This window comes from Oncorhynchus keta, chromosome 12, assembly GCF_023373465.1.
Source record: "Oncorhynchus keta strain PuntledgeMale-10-30-2019 chromosome 12, Oket_V2, whole genome shotgun sequence".
Lineage (NCBI taxonomy): Eukaryota > Metazoa > Chordata > Actinopteri > Salmoniformes > Salmonidae > Oncorhynchus > Oncorhynchus keta.
Window position 1 is genome coordinate 37,563,135 of NC_068432.1, and position 20,314 is coordinate 37,583,448.

Genomic DNA, 20,314 nt, shown 5'->3' on the forward strand with positions numbered 1-20,314 from the left:
ATAAGTTGCGTAAGCGGTACAATTGAAGTTGTTGGCAGCATTATCGGTGTGGGTGTTTTCTCTGTGTTAGTGGCAGCCTGAAGCTCGAATCAGCCTCAGGGCTGTTTGATTCAGTAGGGGGCATTAAGTGATGCTATGTTTCTGTTTGCTACAATGTGTTGGACAAATTGTTTTCCCCACTGAAGGCCTAGGTCCAATAGCCACAGTTCACCACTGCACAAAACAAGTCTATAATAAATATAAATACAGTTACAATTCCTCCCGGTCTCCCCTTACTAATAGTGAGCATGCAACTTTCAAACAATTCCCCCCCACTCTTCCCTACCAGGGAATCAAGGAAATGCTATAGTAATGTTACGAGTAAAGTAGGAGGCCCAAGATTCAATAGGCGATAAGATGTTTCATGAAAGGAGTGTATATATTTGGCCTGGCGCAGCGGTTTTATGCACTGACTGAATGGAAGCTGATAATTACTGTATGATTTTTTTACTCCGCTGGTATCGGGAAGAAATTACCAGTTCTCACTGACCAGTTTAGAGCAATACAACACTGGCAGACACCGTGAGCAATATCTTTGGAACATCAAATCGCAATACAATTGCAGTAATACATATAGTATTGTGAGAATCAATGCCATACAACACTTCTTCTGTGGCCTCCAACTGCTTTTAAATGCTTGTAAAACTAAGTGCATGCTCTTCAACCGATTGCTGCCCGCACCCTCCCGCCCGACCAGCATCACTACTCTGGATGGTTCTGTCTTAGAATATGTGAACAACTACAAATACCTCGGTGTCTGGTTAGACTGTAATCTCCCCTTCCAGACTCACATTAAGCATCTCCAATCCAAAATTAAATCTAGAATCAGCTTCCTATTTCGCAAAAAAGCCTCATTCACTCATGCCAAACATACCCTCGTAAAACTGACTATCCTACCGATCCTTGACTTCGACAATGTCATTTACAAAATAGCCTCCAACACTCTACTCGGCAAACTGGAAGTAGTCTATCACAGTGCCATCCATTTTGTCACCAAAGCCCCATATACTACCCACCACTGCGACCTGTAGGCTCTCGTTGGCTGGCCCTCGCTTCATATTCATCACCAAGCCCATTGGCTCCAGCTCATCTATAAGTCTTTGCTAGGTAAAGCCACGCCTTATCTCAGCTCACTAGTGACCATAGCAACACCCTCCCATAGCACGCGCTCCAGCAGGTATATTTCACTGGTCATCCCCAAAGCCAAAACTTCCTTTGGCCGCATGTCCTTCCAGTTCTCTACTGCCAATGACTGGAACGAATTGATTGCACAAATCACTGAAGCCTTATCTAACTCTAACTTTAAGCATCAGCTGTCAGAGCAGCTTCCGATCACTGTACCTGTACACAGCCAATCTGTAAATAGCACATCCAACTACCTCACCCCCATATTGTTACTTAACCTCTTGCTCTTTTGCACCTCAGTATCTCTACTTGCACATCATCTACACATCACTCCAGTGTTAATGCAAAATTGTCATTATTTTGCCTCTATAGACTATTTATTGCCTACCTCCCTACATTTGCACACACTGTACATAGATTTTTCTATTGTGTTATTGACTGTACGTTTGTTTATGTGTAATTCTGTTTTTGTTTTTGGTCGCACTGCTTTGCATTATCTTGGCCAGGTCGCAGTTGTAAATGAGAACTTGTTCAACTGGACTACCTGGTTAAATAAAAGGTGAAATAAAAATGTTAAAATACTATCTTATCGTGAGATCCCTGGTAATTCCCAGCAATAACATGCAGAGTGTGGCATAATAAAGCAGTCGACAGGAACTGTGCAGTAGGTCCAGGGAGATAATTGCTACATTGGATGCCGCCATCACGCCTTCTCTGAAGTTGGCATCTGTGGCGACATGAAGGGGGCTTTAATGTCGGGCCACCATGGGCTCATTAACAACCAAGTCTTTCCTGGTTCCTGGACCCAGACCCTGGTCGTGACCGACTGTCCTACCGCCGAAGGGAAGAACGAGGAAATGCTTAACGGAGTACCAGATACCACAGCCAGCTTGTCATTTCAACCCTTGTCAAGAATAATCAACATGCTGCGAACGGACACATGTTAATGAAGTAGTTGTGGAGGGTGAGAAAGAGGTTAAGGGGCAACTCATAACCAGGGATGCAAACTGGGGAAGGCCCAAAAAGGTGACACTTATTTTTTGGCTTGCACTGAAATTCCTGCTAGGGGGAAATGCAGGTTAACTAATTAAACAAAGAATAGGATCTACATGATCAGTCTCTGTGTAAAATAAGTGCTTCATGTGAACCTAACTCACAGCTAAAACATATAAAGAAAGCAATCCAATGTTATTTGTAGCCTAGAATTTACTGCAAAATGACACTCAAGTCTTGAGGAAAAACAATACACTAATATTGCAGTTAGCCATGATAGCCTTCATAATAGAAAGCTTGTGACCACACACATAAATATTGCACTTGGGGGGAAAACATCTTAAAGTAGAAATAGAATGAAACAAACAGGCATTCTATTTTTGCACTATTATATAGTGGCCACTACAGACATCGAACAAGTGCACAAAAATAACTTTCACTGAGTAAAAAAACATGTGTTGCTGTCAAGTTCAACAATTTGCTATAGTATTAACTGGTATATGACTCCTTACCGTTCCTCAAGTTATAACGCGTTAGTTTCTTACTGGACCCTGGCAATGTGTGTGAAATGTTAACTAGCTTACGAACTAATGTTTTTCCTCTACCGTATGTGGTTCAGTTACAGAATGAATTAGGTGAAAATGAGGCGTTGCTTGTTAAAAAAGTGGATTCAGGGATCAAGTGTGGCTGGAGCTGGGCCTGGCTGAACTGGATGCCACTATAGAGGTGTAAGGAACACAACACACTTCCCTCTTTCTCACTTTTGCTGGCACATTGTAGAACCGGATGTTCACAGGCAGAAAGTGTACAATGTAATAATGTGCAGTGTAGCCCAAAGATGTTGTTTTTGTTGTGGTTAGGTTACTAATGTTAGCTCATCTGATGTTGTAACATTAGCTGTCTAACATTAGCTAGCTAACATTAGCTAGCTAACATTAGCTGTCTGACTAATTTTCACATCAATAACTCAAATATTTGATCAGATTTGGCTAATGTTGCACAACATTTCTCTGGCTAGCTATTACTGCGAAAAAATGCCATGCTATTGTTTGAAAGCGCCTAACAACAAAACACTTTCTTCGTGATAGGTTTGATAAATCCACCTCTGAAGGTCAAATGTGTACTTACATTCTGAAATTTTGCTCTGATTTATCATCCAAAGGGGTCCAGAGATAACATGAAGTGTTAGATACATGTTTTTTTTAGATAAAATCCTTTTTTCATGTCCTAAAAAGATCCAGAGAGCATGCACGACCGATTTTGTACTCATTCAATTTACAAAGAAAGGAATCTGAAAATCTCACCCAAAACTTTGTTTCAACGAGTCAAATCATGTTCATATCTATTCCTCAGAGAACCTAGAAGGTAACAAGACTTATTTGGTCAGAGAGCTACGCCTCCATGGCACGCCGATGACGCGGGCGGTCATCACTCAAATGACGGAATCTTTGTCAAATAAGCACCAAATCGGGGTCAAACAACGCTAGCTAGATGAGCTGGGCTTTACGGGAGTAGTCAAATGTAGCTACTAACCTTGTACAACAGCATGCCTTTTCATTTTGTAAATAATAAGGATATTCAGAGTTATGAAGACTGGTTGAAAGCTAAATCAAAGTCCAAGTATACAGATTTGACAATATTCTTGCAGAAAAACGGAATATGGATGTCTCCTTCACGATTTGCACAAATGTACCTGGGGACTTCATACTAAAAGTCTTGTTCACTAATTTTTCAAGTTATCCATCTGAAACTTTGCACATACACTCCTGCCATCCTGTGGACACTATCATAATTACATCCATAGTGATGGCTAGAACTGGGACCTTTCTCTTGCATTTCAAAGATGGTGGTAGAAAAAGACAGGTTGGTATTTTCTTCTATCAAATCTATTGTTATATTCTCCTACATTCAATTCACATGTCCACAAACCTCAGTGTTTCCTTTCAAATGGTACCAAGAATATGCATATCCATGCTTCAGAGCCTGAGCTACAGGTAGTTAGATTTTGGGAATGTCATTTCGGCGAAATTTAAAAATAAAATAAAAATAAAAAGGGGCCTATCCATAAGAAGTTTAACAATGCTAATATTTGTTCCACCACACTTTCTCCGTCACCTCAAACTTTACAAATGCCAGTAGTTTTTCCGTTACAGCTCATGAAGTATTCTTCATCACCTTCTCACCCCTGTCTCCATGGTCAGGCTTCTCACCTAACGCTACCTCTTCGTTAACTGGCAAGCTGCCTTTCCAGAGTGTTCGCTGATGCTGTAACTAGTAAGTTGGTTGTCTCTTCTTCAATCGTGTGCTGCGCTGCATTCTGTTATGTAAACAATTGGCTGAGCCTTGGATACAGCAGCTAGTATTGCGCCAAACGCACATCACTCATTTGCTCACAAAAAAATTTCTCATCCGATCTACACGAATCACGTAGGTCACACATTTTGGATTCAAAACGGCGAATATCGCCGAAAGGTGACTAGTATGCATCCCTGAATAACGCCACAGACATCAGTGCGCAAATTAATGTCTTCTTCATCTAGAACAGAGTAATGATCAAATGTCTTGTCAGCATTATCAAAGCATTGAGTTACCATTTTATCAGCCTAATAATCTGTTTCTATTTTATTCACAGACAAAGAAATATTCAATTACAGATTAATCTACTATAATCTATTAGCCTATATTTCAGAGTGGAACCTGAGACCTATGCTTTTAGTTGCTTGAAGCGGATCTCAACTCTGGAGTAGAAGCATTTTAAATCATTTCCTGTTCCCTCCAGGTCTTACTCATCACCGAGAAGAGAGGACCTGCAGGTGTGGAGGTAGAAGGAGATTTTAATCTCCACGTCTGTAAGGGAATCTCCTCTGGACAGCATGCTTTTTATGGACGTAAATCAAATTAAAAACATCTGAGTTTAAAAACTGGATTTATTCTCATTTGAAGCCAAATCCCAAGTGACGTAATATAGGCATATATGCATTTTTATCAGTTGGTTTACCTCCCTTCATATCTATAAATACATCACTAAATATACTAAAATAATGACTTGCCTATGTTTAGTCTTGCCATTGGTGAACTAACACTCACACCCAACTTGCATATTTATTTATACTTCTTTTCTACTAGCACTGACTTTGCTGATAGCTACTTGGAGGAAAAATGTGTTCTATGACAGATGTGTTGTTGTCCCACCGAGCCATCTTAAGATGAATGCCCTAACTAAGTCGCTCTGGCTAAATTACTAAAATCGAAATGTAAAATGTAATCTTCTTTGCACTGTGTCCATTTCATTAATAGAAGTCTTCATAAACACTCACCAGAGATGGCGTTGGTGACGGACATGAGTGGGGAGTGAAGGGCTGGGCTCACCCCCCACACCGTGTGGTAGCCCACAATGGTAGCCAGGCCAAAGATGGTCACCATCTGAGTGAAGGCTGCATTGGGCGCAGCTAGGCCCAGGCCTAACATGGTGCCAAGACCTGAGAGGGGCAAAGGGTTAATAAATAACTTTACACTAACCCATGCTACATATCTAATGTCCATATGTAATATAGATAAGGGCTTTTTACCAATTCAAATGCAAAACAAATACAATTATAATCATTGATCGTCATAAGGTATTGAATTAGGCCATGTCCTAAGAGGCACACTAGACATTATAGAGTAGAAATGCTGACTCTTTCTGATGTCTACTAATTTTCTTAAGTGAGGACAAGAGACAGACGTTGCCGTTAGCAATTTATCTAGGCGCAATTAGACAGCAACCCAAGTATGGTGGTGGTACACGACGCGCCGACCACAGCCAACCTAAAACGAGCTGCTTGGAGGAACGTGTGAACGGGGTTTACAGGCCTGCTGTCTCCAGTCGCCACTACCAGAGCAAGTGTCTGTGGGAAACAGCTACAGCACTACTTCAGACAGACACAGCAGGCGGAGGGAGGGCTCGACATCCCACATTTTATTAGTCCCAGTTTCCTGGCACTAAGGGGCTGCTGGTGGTGGTTTGAGCTGAGAGACAGGGAGGGAGGGGGCATGTTAGGTTAGGTTGAGCTCTAATTAGGTGACCAATCCTAATTTCAAAGGGGATCTCCTCCTCTCTGGCTTCTCGCATGGCTGATCCGGTGGTCAGGACATCACGATGGTCAAGCAGCACCTTCCTTGGCTTCAGCAGGGAGATACGGAGCAAACTCACTCAAGAAAGAACAGGAAGATGAATGTGCCCGTTTGTTAATCTCAGGGTGTAAACACAGTTTGTGGCTCATTTATCTGACTGTTGGGGAAGGAGGACGTGTTCTCTGGATCTCTTTGATGTGATTTTAGAACAGAACAGAGACGACAGTTCCTGCCTGCCTTGTCTGTAACCAATAGAAACATTTCTGTTCAGAGTAGCTTTTATGTCTGATCACGACTGTTGCTGCTCTCAGAATGGGGTCACAGCTCACCTTTCCCACATAAGTCAGATATGCAGAAAGACTTGTGCGTGTGTTAGTAGAGAACGTAACAATGTAATGAATGTGGTAATAAAACATTAACGGGCTGCTTTTAACCCACCCGCCATAGTCCTGTTAACCCAGGTCGTTGTGAGGAGAGCGAGACCACCATAGGAGCTCAGAGAGACTCGTGACACCGCTCAGTTTAGGGGCCATTATCCTGACAGCCAGGGTTGTTCTGCATCCTCTGCTTTCTGCGATGTCAGCCATTTTAATCCCCTTACATTATAATTAAGTAAACAACTGACTTAATTTACGTAAGTATTCACATCCCCGAGTCAATACATTGTTGGCAGCTGTGAGTCTTTCTGGGTAAGTCTCTAAGAGCTTTGCACCCTTGGATTGCACAATATTTTCCCATTATTATTTTCAAAATTCTTCAAGCTCTGTCAAATTGGTTATTGATCAATGCTAGACAACCATTTTCAAGTTTTGCCATAGATGTTCAAGCAGATTTAAGTCAAATCTGTAACTCGGCCACTAAGGAACATTCACTGTCGTCTTGGTAAGCAATTCCAGTATAGAATTGGCCTTGTGCTAAAGTTATTGTCCTGCTTTAAAGGTGAATTAATCTCCCGGTGTCTGGTGGAAAGCATCTTTCCTGTTCTTTGCTCCATTACGTTTATTTTTATCCTGAAAAACTCCCCAGACCTTAATGATTACAAGCAGTCCTTATCCATAACATGATGCAGCCACCACTATGCTTAAATATGGAGTGTGGAACTCAGTAAATGTGTTGTATTGGATTTTCCCCAAACATAACACTTTGTATTCAGGATGAAAAGTTAAATTGCTTTGCCACATTTTTGCAGTATTACTTTAGTGGCTTTAGTGCCAAACAGGATGCATGTTTTGGAATATATTTGTATTCTGTACAGGCTTCCTTCTTTTCACTCTGTCAGTTAGCTTAGTATTGTGGAGTAACTACAGTTTACTATCACAGCCATTAAACTAACGGCTTTAAAGTCACCATTGCATTGGCCTAATGGTTAAATCCCTAAGCTGTTTCCTTCCTCTCCGGCAACCAAGTTAGTAAGGATGCTTGCATCTTTGTAGTGACTGGGTATATTGATACCCCATCCATAATTTAATTAATAACTTCAACATGCTCAAACAGATATTCAATGTCTGCTTTTTATTTTTACCCATCTACCAATAGGTGCCCTTTGCGAGGCATTAGTAAACCTCCCTGATGTTCGTGGTTGAATCTGTGTTTGAAATTCACTGCACGACAGAGACCTTACAGATAATTGTATGTGTGGGGTACAGAGAATAGGTAGTCATTCTAAAATATGTGTTCAACACTATTGAGTCCATGTAACTTATTATGTGACTTGTTAAGCAAATGTTAACTCCTGAACTTATTTAGGCTTGCCCTAACAAAGGTATTGAATAGTTACTGACTCAAGACATATCAGCCTTTCATTTGTAAACATTTTGAAAAACATAATCCCACTTTGACATTATTGGGTGTTGTGTGTAGGCCAGTGACCAAAACATCTCAATGTAATCCATTTTAAATGCAGGCTGTAACACAACAAAATGTGGAACAATTCAAGGGGTGTGAATACTTTCTAAAGGCACTGTAAGTATAAATGAATGAAGTGTCTAGGCAGTCAGTAATGATGTGTCTCACCTCCAGTGTACATGCCAGCGGTGGTTAGGGTAGCCTTGAAGGGGGACACGGCAGCAGCCTTCTCCTTAGCCAACTCCTGCTTGCTCTTGGGTTTGGGAGGGGCTGCCACTGGGATGTTATCGGGCAGAGGAGCTGGGAAGAGGTTGGTTCCATTCTGCACCAGATAGAAAGGTGGAAATCATAGAGAACGCCAAACAAACAAAAGTCAACCATGCATGGATGTACATTTGAGATCAAAGTTTAATTTTCACCAAACACTATCAAAACACTTCATTATCACCAAACAAACCAACAAAGACTATTTTAATTTGTCAACTGTAGAACTAGAGTATAGTGTCAACATTATCTAATTAACCAGTCTTATCTAACATTTAACATTTAACATTTAAAAACAGATAACCAAGGAAACCAAACCCATTTAACCCAGATGATTCACCTGCATGACAACAGATCCTCTGATGACATGGTCCATGGTTCCGTAGTTAAACTTCTCCTTGACCTCATAGTTGAAGTTCTCAGTAGAAGGGCTGATGGCACGGATGAGTTTGGTCAGGTTGTTTGAGTACAGGGTGCTGGATTGGGTGGGCAGGCGGCTGGGAAGGTCGGTGAAGCCAATGTGGGTCACACCCTAAGAACAAATCACATAAGCCATTATTTTATTGAAGACCAAAATTGTGCACTCTCACTTTGACCGGTTAAAATGGGACTGAATTACAATACTGCAACAAGGTGACCTGGTGGTATGATTTCAGTGCTAGGGAAACCAAACACAAAATGACTGACAATAAGGAGCCGGTTCACCACAACATCACAAGGGAAAACAGTGATAATGAAATTGAAGGTAATAATGATAAGCAACTGTGGACAGGCCCATCTGACCTTGTGTACAGACAGTTCTCCAGGCACCGTGGTCTCAATGTTTCCTCCAGCCTCAGCAGCCAGGTCCACCACCACAGAGCCATCCTTCATGCTCTCCACCATATCCTTGGTGATCAGGATGGGAGCCTTGCGACCTGGCGACAGGACACATCACCATGGTGACAAAGGGGTCTTGTCTGCAGTACCAACAGGGTGCTCTATCAGCAGCTGACCTCTATTCAGCCTTCTGTACAATAAAGTCTTCAAATATGGATTTAAATGACAATGAATCTAACCCTGGCAAATAAACAAATTGCAGTTTGTTGTTCTCGGTTTACTCTAGGCAATGTTCAGGTCTCTTCTGATCTTTACACTAGCTTTCAAGTCAACAGATCTCATGAGAACACAGAGAAACTCTCAAAATCATGTCGAACTGGTCAGAACAGAAGACATCAGTACTGATCAAGCTAGGGTGGGCTGGTGTCAACCAGACAAAAGGAGTCGGTCTCTCCAAGCAACAGGACAGTAGCATTAGTATAGGGGACAGGACAACATGCCCTAGGGCACATGAAGTCAGTGGAGAGGAGAATGTCATTCATAACCTCACAACTTGCAGGCTTGTTTTTCGAGTTGCTGTGCGTTTTGTTGCCAACGTATTTTGCTACCTGACAACTTTACGGTTTTCACTTTTTAATTACCGTTCATATATTTATTTATTTTTTCCTCAACTTTTTCACTCCGGACGCTTTATCTGGACACGATTCGTCAGGACCTCCAACAGCCAAAGCTAAGTAGTAACATTAACATGATGCCTACTATTTGTAGTCGCTGTACTCGCCTTACGGCGAGGATAGCTGTGCTACAAGCCCAGCTTCAGACGCAATCGTTAGGCAAGGGTAATTTCAGTGTAGGAAAGGATGAAACCGCGTCTGTGCCACCAGTAAGTACAGATAGTAGTATAAATCCCCTGGCACAGTCCCCGCAGCTGGACAACTTTCTCACGGTTTCTGGAAGGAAATGCTGTAGGAAAGCTCAACCGGTGTCGCTCATTCAGCAGACAGAAACTTTCAACCGGTTTTCCCCATTAAGCAGCGGGTCGGAGTCAGAGGCCGAGTCTTCTCTGGTCTCTACTCCTCCCGTTACGGGGTCTGAGACGCCGAAGCTTCCCACCATTAGCTCTGACCAATTGAAAACTCTAGTCATTGGCGACTCCATTACCCGCAGTATTAGACTTAAAACTAATCATCCAGCGATCATACACTGTTTACCAGGGGGCAGGGCTACCAACGTTAAGGCTAATCTGAAGATGGTGCTGGCTAAAGCTAAAACTGGCGAGTGTAGAGAGTATAGAGATATTGTTATCCACGTCGGCACCAACGATGTTAGGATGAAACAGTCAGAGATCACCAAGCGCAACATAGCTTCTGCGTGTATATCAGCTAGAAAGATGTCGGCATCGAGTAATTGTCTCTGGCCCCCTCCCAGTTAGGGGGAGTGATGAGCTCTACAGCAGTCTCACAACTCAATCGCTGGTTGAAAACTGTTTTCTGCCCCTCCCAAAAGATAGAATTTGTAGATAATTGGCCCTCTTTCTGGGACTCACCCACAAACAGGACCAAGCCTGGCCTGCTGAGGAGTGACGGACTCCATCCTAGCTGGAGGGGTGCTCTCATCTTATCTACCAACATAGACAGGGCTCTAACTCCTCTAGCTCCACAATGAAATAGGGTGCAGGCCAGGCAGCAGGCTGTTAGCCAGCCTGCCAGCATAGTGGAGTCTGCCACTAGCACAGTCAGTGTAGTCAGCTCAGCTATCACCATTGAGACCGTGTCTGTGCCTCGACCTAGGTTGGGCAAAACTAAACATGGCGGTGTTCGGCTTAGCAATCTCACTAGGATAAAGACCACCTCCATTCCAGTCATTACTGAAAGAATCCCTCGTGCATCCCGCAAAGGCGGAGGTGTTGCTAACATTTACGATAGCAAATTTCAATTTACAAAAGAAAATGACGTTTTCATCTTTTGAGCTTCTAGTCATGAAATCTATGCAGCCTACTCAATCACTTTTTATAGCTACTGTTTACAGGCCTCCTGGGCCATATACAGCGTTTCTCACTGAGTTCCCTGAATTCCTATCGGACCTTGTAGTCATAGCAGATAATATTCTAATCTTTGGTGACTTTAATATTCACATGGAAAAGTCCACAGACCCACTCCAAAAGGCTTTCGGAGCCATCATCGACTCATCGGTTTTGTCCAACATGTTTCTGGACCCACTCACTGTCACAGTCATACGCTGGACCTAGTTTTGTCCCATGGAATAAATGTTGTGGATCTTAATGTTTTTCCTCATAATCCTGGACTATCGGACCACCATTTTATTACGTTTGCAATTGCAACAAATAATCTGCTCAGACCCCAACCAAGGACCATCAAAGCTCGTGCTATAAATTCACAGACAACACAAAGATTCCTTGATGCCCTTCCAGACTCCCTCTGCCTACCCAAGGACGCCAGAGGACAAAAATCAGTTAACCACCTAACTGAGGATCTCAATTTAATCTTGCGCAATACCCTAGATGCAGTTGCACCCCTAAAAACTAAAAACATTTCTCATAAGAAACTAGCTCCCTGTTACACAGAAAATACCCGAGCTCTGAAGCAAGCTTCCAGAAAATTGGAACGGAAATGGCGCCACACCAAACTGGAAGTCTTCCGACTAGCTTAGAAAGATGGTACCGTGCAGTACCGAAGAGCCCTTACTGCTGCTCGATCATCCTATTTTTCTAACTTAATTGAGGAAAATAAGAACAATCCGAAATTCCTTTTTGATACTGTCGCAAAGCTAACTAAAAAGCAGCACTCCCCAAGAGAGGATGACTTTCACTTTAGCAGTGATAAATTCATGAACTTCTTTGAGGAAAAGATTATGATTATTAGAAAGCAAATTACGGACTCCTCTTTAAACCTGCGTATTCCTCCAAACCTCAGTTGTCCTGAGTCTGCACAACTCTGCCAGGACCTAGGATCAAGAGAGACACTCAAGTGTTTTAGTACTATATCTCTTGACACAATGATGAAAATAATCATGGCCTCTAAACCTTCAAGCTGCATACTGGACCCTATTCCAACTAAATTACTGAAAGAGCTGCTTCCTGTGCTTGGCCCTCCTATGTTGAACATAATAAATGGCGCTCTATCCACTGGATGTGTACCAAACTCACTAAAAGTGGCAGTAATAAAGCCTCTCTTGAAAAAGCCAAACGTTGACCCAGAAAATATAAAAAACTATCGGCCTATATCGAATCTTCCATTCCTCTCAAACATTTTAGAGAAGGCTGTTGCGCAGCAACTCACTGCTTTCCTGAAGACAAACAATGTATACGAAATGCTTCAGTCTGGTTTTAGACCCCATCATAGCACTGAGACGGCACTTGTGAAGGTGGTAAATGACATTTTAATGGCATCGGACCGAGGCTCTGCATCTGTCCTCGTGCTCCTAGACCTTAGTGCTGCTTTTGATACCATCGATCACCACATTCTTTTGGAGAGATTGGAAACCCAAATTGGTCTACACGGACATGTTCTGGCCTGGTTCAGATCTTATCTGTCGGAAAGATATCAGTTTGTCTCTGTGAATGGTTTGTCCTCTGACAAATCAACTGTAAATTTCGGTGTTCCTCAAGGTTCCGTTTTGAACCACTATTGTTTTCACTATACATTTTACCTCTTGGGGATGTTATTCGAAAACATAATGTTAACTTTCACTGCTATGCGGATGACACACAGCTGTACATTTCAATGAAACATGGTGAAGCCCCAAAATTGCCCTCGCTAGAAGCATGTGTTTCAGACATAAGGAAGTGGATGGCTGCAAACTTTCTACTATTAAACTCGGACAAAACAGAGATGCTTGTTCTAGGTCCCAAGAAACAAAGAGATCTTCTGTTGAATCTGACAATTAATCTTAATGGTTGTACAGTCGTCTCAAATAAAACTGTGAAGGACCTCGGCGTTACTCTAGACCCTGATCTCTCTTTTGAAGAACATATCAAGACCATTTCGAGGACAGCTTTTTTTCCATCTACGTAATATTGCAAAAATCAGAAACTTTCTGTCCAAAATGATGCAGAAAAATTAATCCATGCTTTTGTCACTTCTAGGTTAGACTACTGCAATGCTCTACTTTCCGGCTACCCGGATAAAGCACTAAATAAACTTCAGTTAGTGCTAAATACGGCTGCTAGAATCCTGACTAGAACCAAAAAATTTGATCATATTACTCCAGTGCTAGCCTCTCTACACTGGCTTCCTGTCAAAGCAAGGGCTGATTTTAAGGTTTTACTGCTAACCTACAAAGCATTACATGGGCTTGCTCCTACCTATCTCTCTGATTTGGTCCTGCCGTACATACCTACACGTACGCTACGGTCACAAGACGCAGGCCTCCTAATTGTCCCTAGAATTTCTAAGCAACCAGCTGGAGGCAGGGCTTTCTCCTATAGAGCTCCATTTTTATGGAACGGTCTGCCTACCCATGTCAGAGAAGCAAACTCGGTCTCAACCTTTAAGTCTTTACTGAAGACTCATCTCTTCAGTGGGTCATATGATTGAGTGTAGTCTGGCCCAGGAGTGGGAGGGTGAACGGAAAGGCTCTGGAGCAACGAACCGCCCTTGCTGTCTCTGCCTGGCCGGTTCCCCTCTTTCCACTGGGATTCTCTGCCTCTAACCCTATTACAGGGGCTGAGTCACTGGCTTACTGGGGCTCTCTCATGCCGTCCCTGCAGGGGGTGCGTCACCTGAGTGGGTTGATTCACTGTTGTGGTCATCCTGTCTGTGTTGGCGCCCCCACTTGGGCTGTGCCGTGGCGGAGATCTTTGTGGGCTATACTCAGCCTTGTCTCAGGATATCCCTCTAGTGGTGTGGGGGCTGTGCTTTGGCAAAGTGGGTGGGGTTATATCCTTCCTGTTTGGCCCTGTCCGGGGGTGTCCTCGGATGGGGCCACAGTGTCTCCTGTCCCCTCCTGTCTCAGCCTCCAGTATTTATGCTGCAGTAGTTTGTGTCGGGGGGCTAGGGTCAGTTTGTTATATCTGGAGTACCCCTCCTGTCCTAATTCGGTGTCCTGTGTGAATCTAAGTGTGCGTTCTCTAATTCTCTCCTTCTTTCTTTCTCTCTCTCTCGGAGGACCTGAGCCCTAGGACCATGTCCCAGGACTACCTGACATGATGACTCCTTGCTGTCCCCAGTCCACCTGGCCATGCTGCTGCTCCAGTTTCAACTGACCTGAGCCCTAGGACCATGCCCCAGGACTACCTGACATGATGACTCCTTGCTGTCCCCAGTCCACCTGGCCATGCTGCTGCTCCAGTTTCAACTGTTCTGCCTTGTTATTATTCGACCATGCTGGTCATTTATGAACATTTGAACATCTTGGCCATGTTCTGTTATAATCTCCACCTGGCACAGCCAGAAGAGGACTGGCCACCACACATAGCCTGGTTCCTCTCTAGGTTTCTTCCTAGGTTTTGGCCTTTCTAGGGAGTTTTTCCTAGCCACCGTGCTTCTACACCTGCATTGCTTGCTGTTTGGGGTTTTAGGCTGGGTTTCTGTACAGCACTTTGAGATATCAGCTGATGTACGAAGGGCTATATAAATACATTTGATTTGATTTGATAACTATAGTGGCGTGCGAAAGTATTCACCCCCCTTGGCATTTTTCTTATTTTGTTGCCTTAAAACCTGGAATTAAAATTGATTTTTTTTTGGGGGGGGGGGAGTTTGTATCATTTGATTTACACAATATGCCTACCACTTTGAAGATGCAAAAATATTTTTTCTTGTGAAACAAAGAAAAAAAACGGAAAACTTGAGCATTATTCACTCCCCCCAAAGCCAATACTTTGTAGAGCCACATTTTGCAACGACAGCTGCAAGTCTCTTGGGGTATGTTTCCATAAGCTTGGCACATCTAGCCACTGGGATTTTTGCCCATTCTTCAAGGCAAAACTGCTCCGGCTCCTTCATGTTGGATGGCTTCCGCTGGTGTACATCAATATTTAAGTCATACCACAGATTCTCAATTGGATTGAGGTCTGGGCTCTGACTAGGCCATTCCGTGCCATTTAAATGTTTCCCCTTAAACCACTCGAGTGATGATTTAGCAGTATGCTTTGGGTCATTGTCCTGCTGGAAGGTGAACCTCCGTCCCAGTCTCAAATCTCTGGAATACTTTTTTTCTGGCCACAGCTCTGTGGCCTAAGCCCAGCTCTGTGGAGTGTACGGCTTAAAGTGGTCCTATGGACAGATACTCCAATCTCCGCCAAATAATAATCCATTTAAATTACAGGTTGTAATGCAACAAAAATAGGAAAAACGCCAAGTTGGTTGAATACTTTTGCAAGGCACTGTACGGCTGCATATCTTATCACAGCCGTCAACCAATGTAAACAAGGGATGAGAATGTAGAGTTTTGCTTTTCCTTGTGTGCTATTTAGTCGTTCAGTTTTTATTGCTATTCTTTTGTATCATGTTTTTTTTTTTATCACATTGAGTTGCATTCCATGTCTGAAATGAGCTGTTTACAAAGCTTGATTTGATCATAGCAATATCTATATGGTGCCTCTGTGGTCTGTTATAGGCTGCTACAGGAACGGAATAATATCAACTCAGCCTTGAGGGGCAGAGTTAACCAGATGGATAGGACCTAAACACTACCTTAACTACAATAGGTAACTGAGCTGATGGAGCCTTAAAGCAGCTTAGTGTCTCAGAGGATTGGACAGATGAGAGCTGACCATAGCAATACATGCATTTCATACATGATTGAGGTAGAACAAAACAAATGGGTGAAATCAGGGGTGACAATAGCCTGGTTGCCAGATCTCCTGCTCTGAAGACAAACTGTTTGATGACAATGGTGTGAGTAGGCCAGAACACAAACAGATCAGACCAGGAGGACTGCAGTGCAGCTTAAGATGTAAAGGGAAAGTAAAGCCAGTAGATTAAGAGGACAAAGAGATGGGGGTAGTGAGGGACGTTTCCCTGAGGGAGGGGATAGATCGGGGTAGTGAGGGGCGTCTCCCTGCGGGAGAACAGATGTAGCCCTTGGTTCACTCCAGACCTGACTGCCCTCGACCAGCACAAAAACATCCTGTGGCGGACTGCAATAGCATCGAATAGTCCCCGTGATATGCAACTGTTCAGGGAAGTCAGGAACCAATACACACAGTCAATCAGGAAAGCAAAGGTTAACTTTTTCAAACAGAAATTTACATCCTGTAGCTCAAACGCCAAAAAGTTTTGGGACACTAAAGTCCATGGAAAACAAGAGCACCTCTTAGCAGCTCCCACTGCACTAAGGCTAGGTAACACTGTCACCACCGATAAATCCACAATAAGCATTTCTCTACATCTGGCCATGCTTTCCTCCTGGCTACCCCAACTGGGGTGGCAGGGTAGCCTCGTGGTTAGAGCGTTGCACTAGTAACCGGAAGGTTGCAAGTTCAAATCTGTCGTTCTGCCCCTGAACAGGCAGTTAACCCACTGTTCCTAGGCCGTCATCGAAAATAAGAATTTGTTCTTAACTGACTTGCTTGGTTAAATAAAAAGGTTAAAAATATATATATATATATTTTTTTAAATCCGGCCAAAAGCTCCGCACCCCCCACAGCTACTTGCCCAAGCCTCCCCAGCTTCTCCTTCACCAAAAACCAGATGTTCTGAAAGAGCTGGAAAACCTAGACCCGTACAAATAAGCTGGGCTAGACAACCAGGACCCTTGCTTTCTAAAATTATCCGCCACCATTGTTAAAACCCCTATTACCCGTCTGTTCAACCTCTCCTTCGTATCGTCCGAGATCCCTAAAGATTGCAAAGCTGACGCGGTCATCCCCCTCTTCAAAGGGGGTGACACTAGACCCAAACTGTTATAGACCTATATCTAATCTGCCTTTCTAAAGTCTTCGAAAGCCAAGTTAATAAACAGATCACTGACAATTTCGAATCCCACCATACCTTCTCTGTGCAACCCGGTTTCCGAGCTGGTCAATTGTGCACCTCAGCCACGCTCAAGGTACTAAACGATATCATAACCGCCATCGATAAAAGATTGTACTGTGTAGCAGTCTTCATCGACCTGGCAAAGGCTTTCGACCGTCAATCGCCGTATTCTTATCGGCAGACTCAACAGCCTTGGTTTCTCAAATGACTGCCTCGACTGGCTCACCAACTATTTCTCAGACAGAGTTCAGTGAGTCAAATCGGCGGGCCTGTTGTCCGGACCTCTGGCAGTCTCTATGGGGGTATGACAGGGTTCAATTCTCAGGCCGACTCTTTTCTCTGTATATATCAACAATGTCGCTCTTGCTGATTGTGACTCCCTGATCCACCTCTACACAGATGACACCATTCTGTATACACCTGGCCCTTCTTTGGACACTGTTAACGAGCTTCAATGCCATACAACACTCCTTCCGTGGCTTTCAAATTCTCTTAAATGCTAGTAAAACTAAATGCATGCTTCTTCGACCAGCATCACTACTCTGCACGGTTCTGACTTAGAATATGTGGACAACTACAAACACCTAGGTGTCTGGCTAGGCTGTAAACTCTCCTTCCAGGCTCACATTAAGCATCTCCCATCCAAAATTAAATCTAGAGTTGGATTCCTATTTCGCAACAAAGCCTCCTTCACTTCACGCCAAACATACCCTCGTAAAACTGACTATCCTACAGATCCTCGATTTTGGCGATGTCATTTACAAATTAGCCTCTAACACTCTACTCCGCACATTGAATGCAGTCTATCACAGTGCCATCCGTTTTGTCACCAAAACCCCATATACCACCCACCACTGCGACCTGTATGCTCTAGTTGGCTGGCCCTCGCTACATATTCATTGCCAGACCCACTGGCTCCAGGTCATCTATAAGTCTTTGCTAGGTAAAGCTCACTATCTCAACTCACAATAACAACACCCAACCGTAGCATGCGTTCCAGCAGGTATATCTCACTGGTCATCCCCAAAGCCAACACCTCCTTTGGCCGCCTTTCCTTCCAGTTCTCTGCTCCCAACGTCTGGAACGAATTGCAAAAATCGCTGAAGCTGGAGACTTATATTTCCCTCCACTAACTTTAAACATCAGCTATCTGAGCAGCTAACAGATCACTGCAGCTGTACATAGCCCATCTGTAAATAGCCCATCCAATCGACCTACCTCATCCCCATATTGTTTTTATTTACTTTTCTGCTCTTTTGCACACCAGTATTTCTACTTGATCATCATCATCTAATTTGCTAAACTGTAGTTACTTTGCTACTATGGCCTATTTATTGCCTTACCTCCTCACGCCATTTGCACACACTGTATATAGACTTTCCTTATTCTATTGTGTTATTGACTGTACGCTTGTTTATTCCATGTGTAACTACACTGTTGTTGTTTGTGTCGCACTGCTTTGCTTTATCTTGGCCAGGTCGCAGTTGTAAATGAGAACTTGTTCTCAACTAGCCTACCTGGTTAAATAAAGGTGAAATAAAAAATACATAAACATGGGGGTAGTGGGGGGCATCTCCCTGTGGGAGGGGATAGATGGGGGTAGTGAGGTGTGGTTGCTTAGATCACTGTACAAACCAGGGATGAGTGCCGTGCTGATGAGGATGTCTACTTCCAGACACTGCTTAGCAAATAGCTTCATCTCAGCCTCGATGAACTCCTTGGACATCTCCTTGGCATAGCCGCCCTGACCGTCGCCAGCCTCCTTAATGTCCACCTCCAGAGTCTCAGCTCCCAGAGACTTGAACTGCTCTAAGGCTGCCGCTCTGGGGAGGGAACACAGGGAATGTCATGGAAGGCACTGGCAAGAGGAACGGTGTGCTTAATGAAAGACCCTGATACATTCAAAAGCATCACTGCAGGATCTTAGGCTATGTCTATGATTGTTGTAAAATCTCCAAGTAGTAAACAATGTTACACAATGGTCAGGGTGGGGAGATTCAAATCTTTGAATCTGGAGAGTAAAAACAGTAAAGAACAGCGTTTTATCCCATTATTCCACCCTTTAAAGTAAGTGGAAGCAATCTGCAGTTTTCTAAAGACAATGAGCTGCAAGTTGTCATATGTAATGGAGCTACTACCACCAACTGGAGAATTAGCAACATCACACTTTCAAATCCACTAAAGAGACTTAGACAGCAGCCAATCTGGGGTGAGTTAGTTGAAATAAAAGCAAAGGAGAAGGAATCTGGTCAGAAATCCTTTGTAACATTTTATCAGGGTTTTTAAAAAAACAGCTTGTACCCCCAAGCCATAAATAGTTAACCAAATCGCTACCCGGACTACCTGCAATGACCCTTCAAATAGCAACTCTTTTGACTCTGCTGTTACTGTTTATCATCTATCCTGTTGCCTATTCACTTTATCCCTACATGTACCCCTGCACTCGGTCCTGGTACCGCGTGTATGTAACCAAGTTATCGTGACTCATTGTGGATTTATTCTTCCTGTTATTATTTTCCTATTATTTCTTTCTTTTTCTCTGTGCTTTATTGGGATGGACCCATCAGTAAGCATTTCACTGTTAGTCCACACCTGTTGTTTACGAAGCATGTGACAAAAAAAATTATTAATTAAATCTCAAAACAAATATGGGGGCAGCTCTATAATGTGATAATGAACCAACCAATGACTGACTCCCAGTGATTTCATTGGTAAAGTAATAACTGAATGTCCAGGGTTGGGTGGTCCCACTCACCGAGTGTCAAAGCCCCTGACAATAGCACCCATGGATCTGGCAGTACCAGCAGCAGCCAGGCCTGCTACTCCTCCTCCAATGATCAGCACCTTAGCAGGTGGGACCTTCCCAGCAGCAGTGATCTGTCCAGTGAAGAAGCGCCCGAAGCTGTTGGCTGCCAGCACCACAGCTTTGTATCTGGAAACACAGAGACAGAAAAATGGCCAATTACAAATACTGTCAGACCCGTCTACCCAGCCTCAAAACACATCACAAGCAATTTACTCTGCCAAGTGGACCACACACACAGAGACACACACACAAGATGATGCAGCTGTACAGACACAGTAGTGAGCTGACCAAGAGAAGTGCATTCAACACAAATGTTTTCCATTTACTGACATGACAACCTCCCTCATTAAAACAAACTGCCTCAGACACA

The 20,314-nt window shown here is 43.4% G+C and overlaps 1 protein-coding gene across 2 annotated transcripts in view; it reads right to left on the bottom strand.

The window, feature by feature from the left end:
- Positions 1-20,314, bottom strand: part of LOC118391447 (NAD(P) transhydrogenase, mitochondrial-like) — a 71,166-nt gene that overhangs the window by 39,197 nt on the left and 11,655 nt on the right. For both annotated transcript variants that reach the window (XM_035782856.2, XM_035782857.2), the window contains exons 5-10: positions 19,894-20,070; positions 18,774-18,961; positions 9,163-9,296; positions 8,720-8,911; positions 8,284-8,437; positions 5,475-5,636 (exon numbers count right to left, since the gene is read on the bottom strand). In XM_035782856.2, the coding sequence (XP_035638749.1) occupies positions 5,475-5,636; positions 8,284-8,437; positions 8,720-8,911; positions 9,163-9,296; positions 18,774-18,961; positions 19,894-20,070 (1,007 nt within the window). The remainder of the gene's footprint in view (positions 1-5,474; positions 5,637-8,283; positions 8,438-8,719; positions 8,912-9,162; positions 9,297-18,773; positions 18,962-19,893; positions 20,071-20,314) is intronic.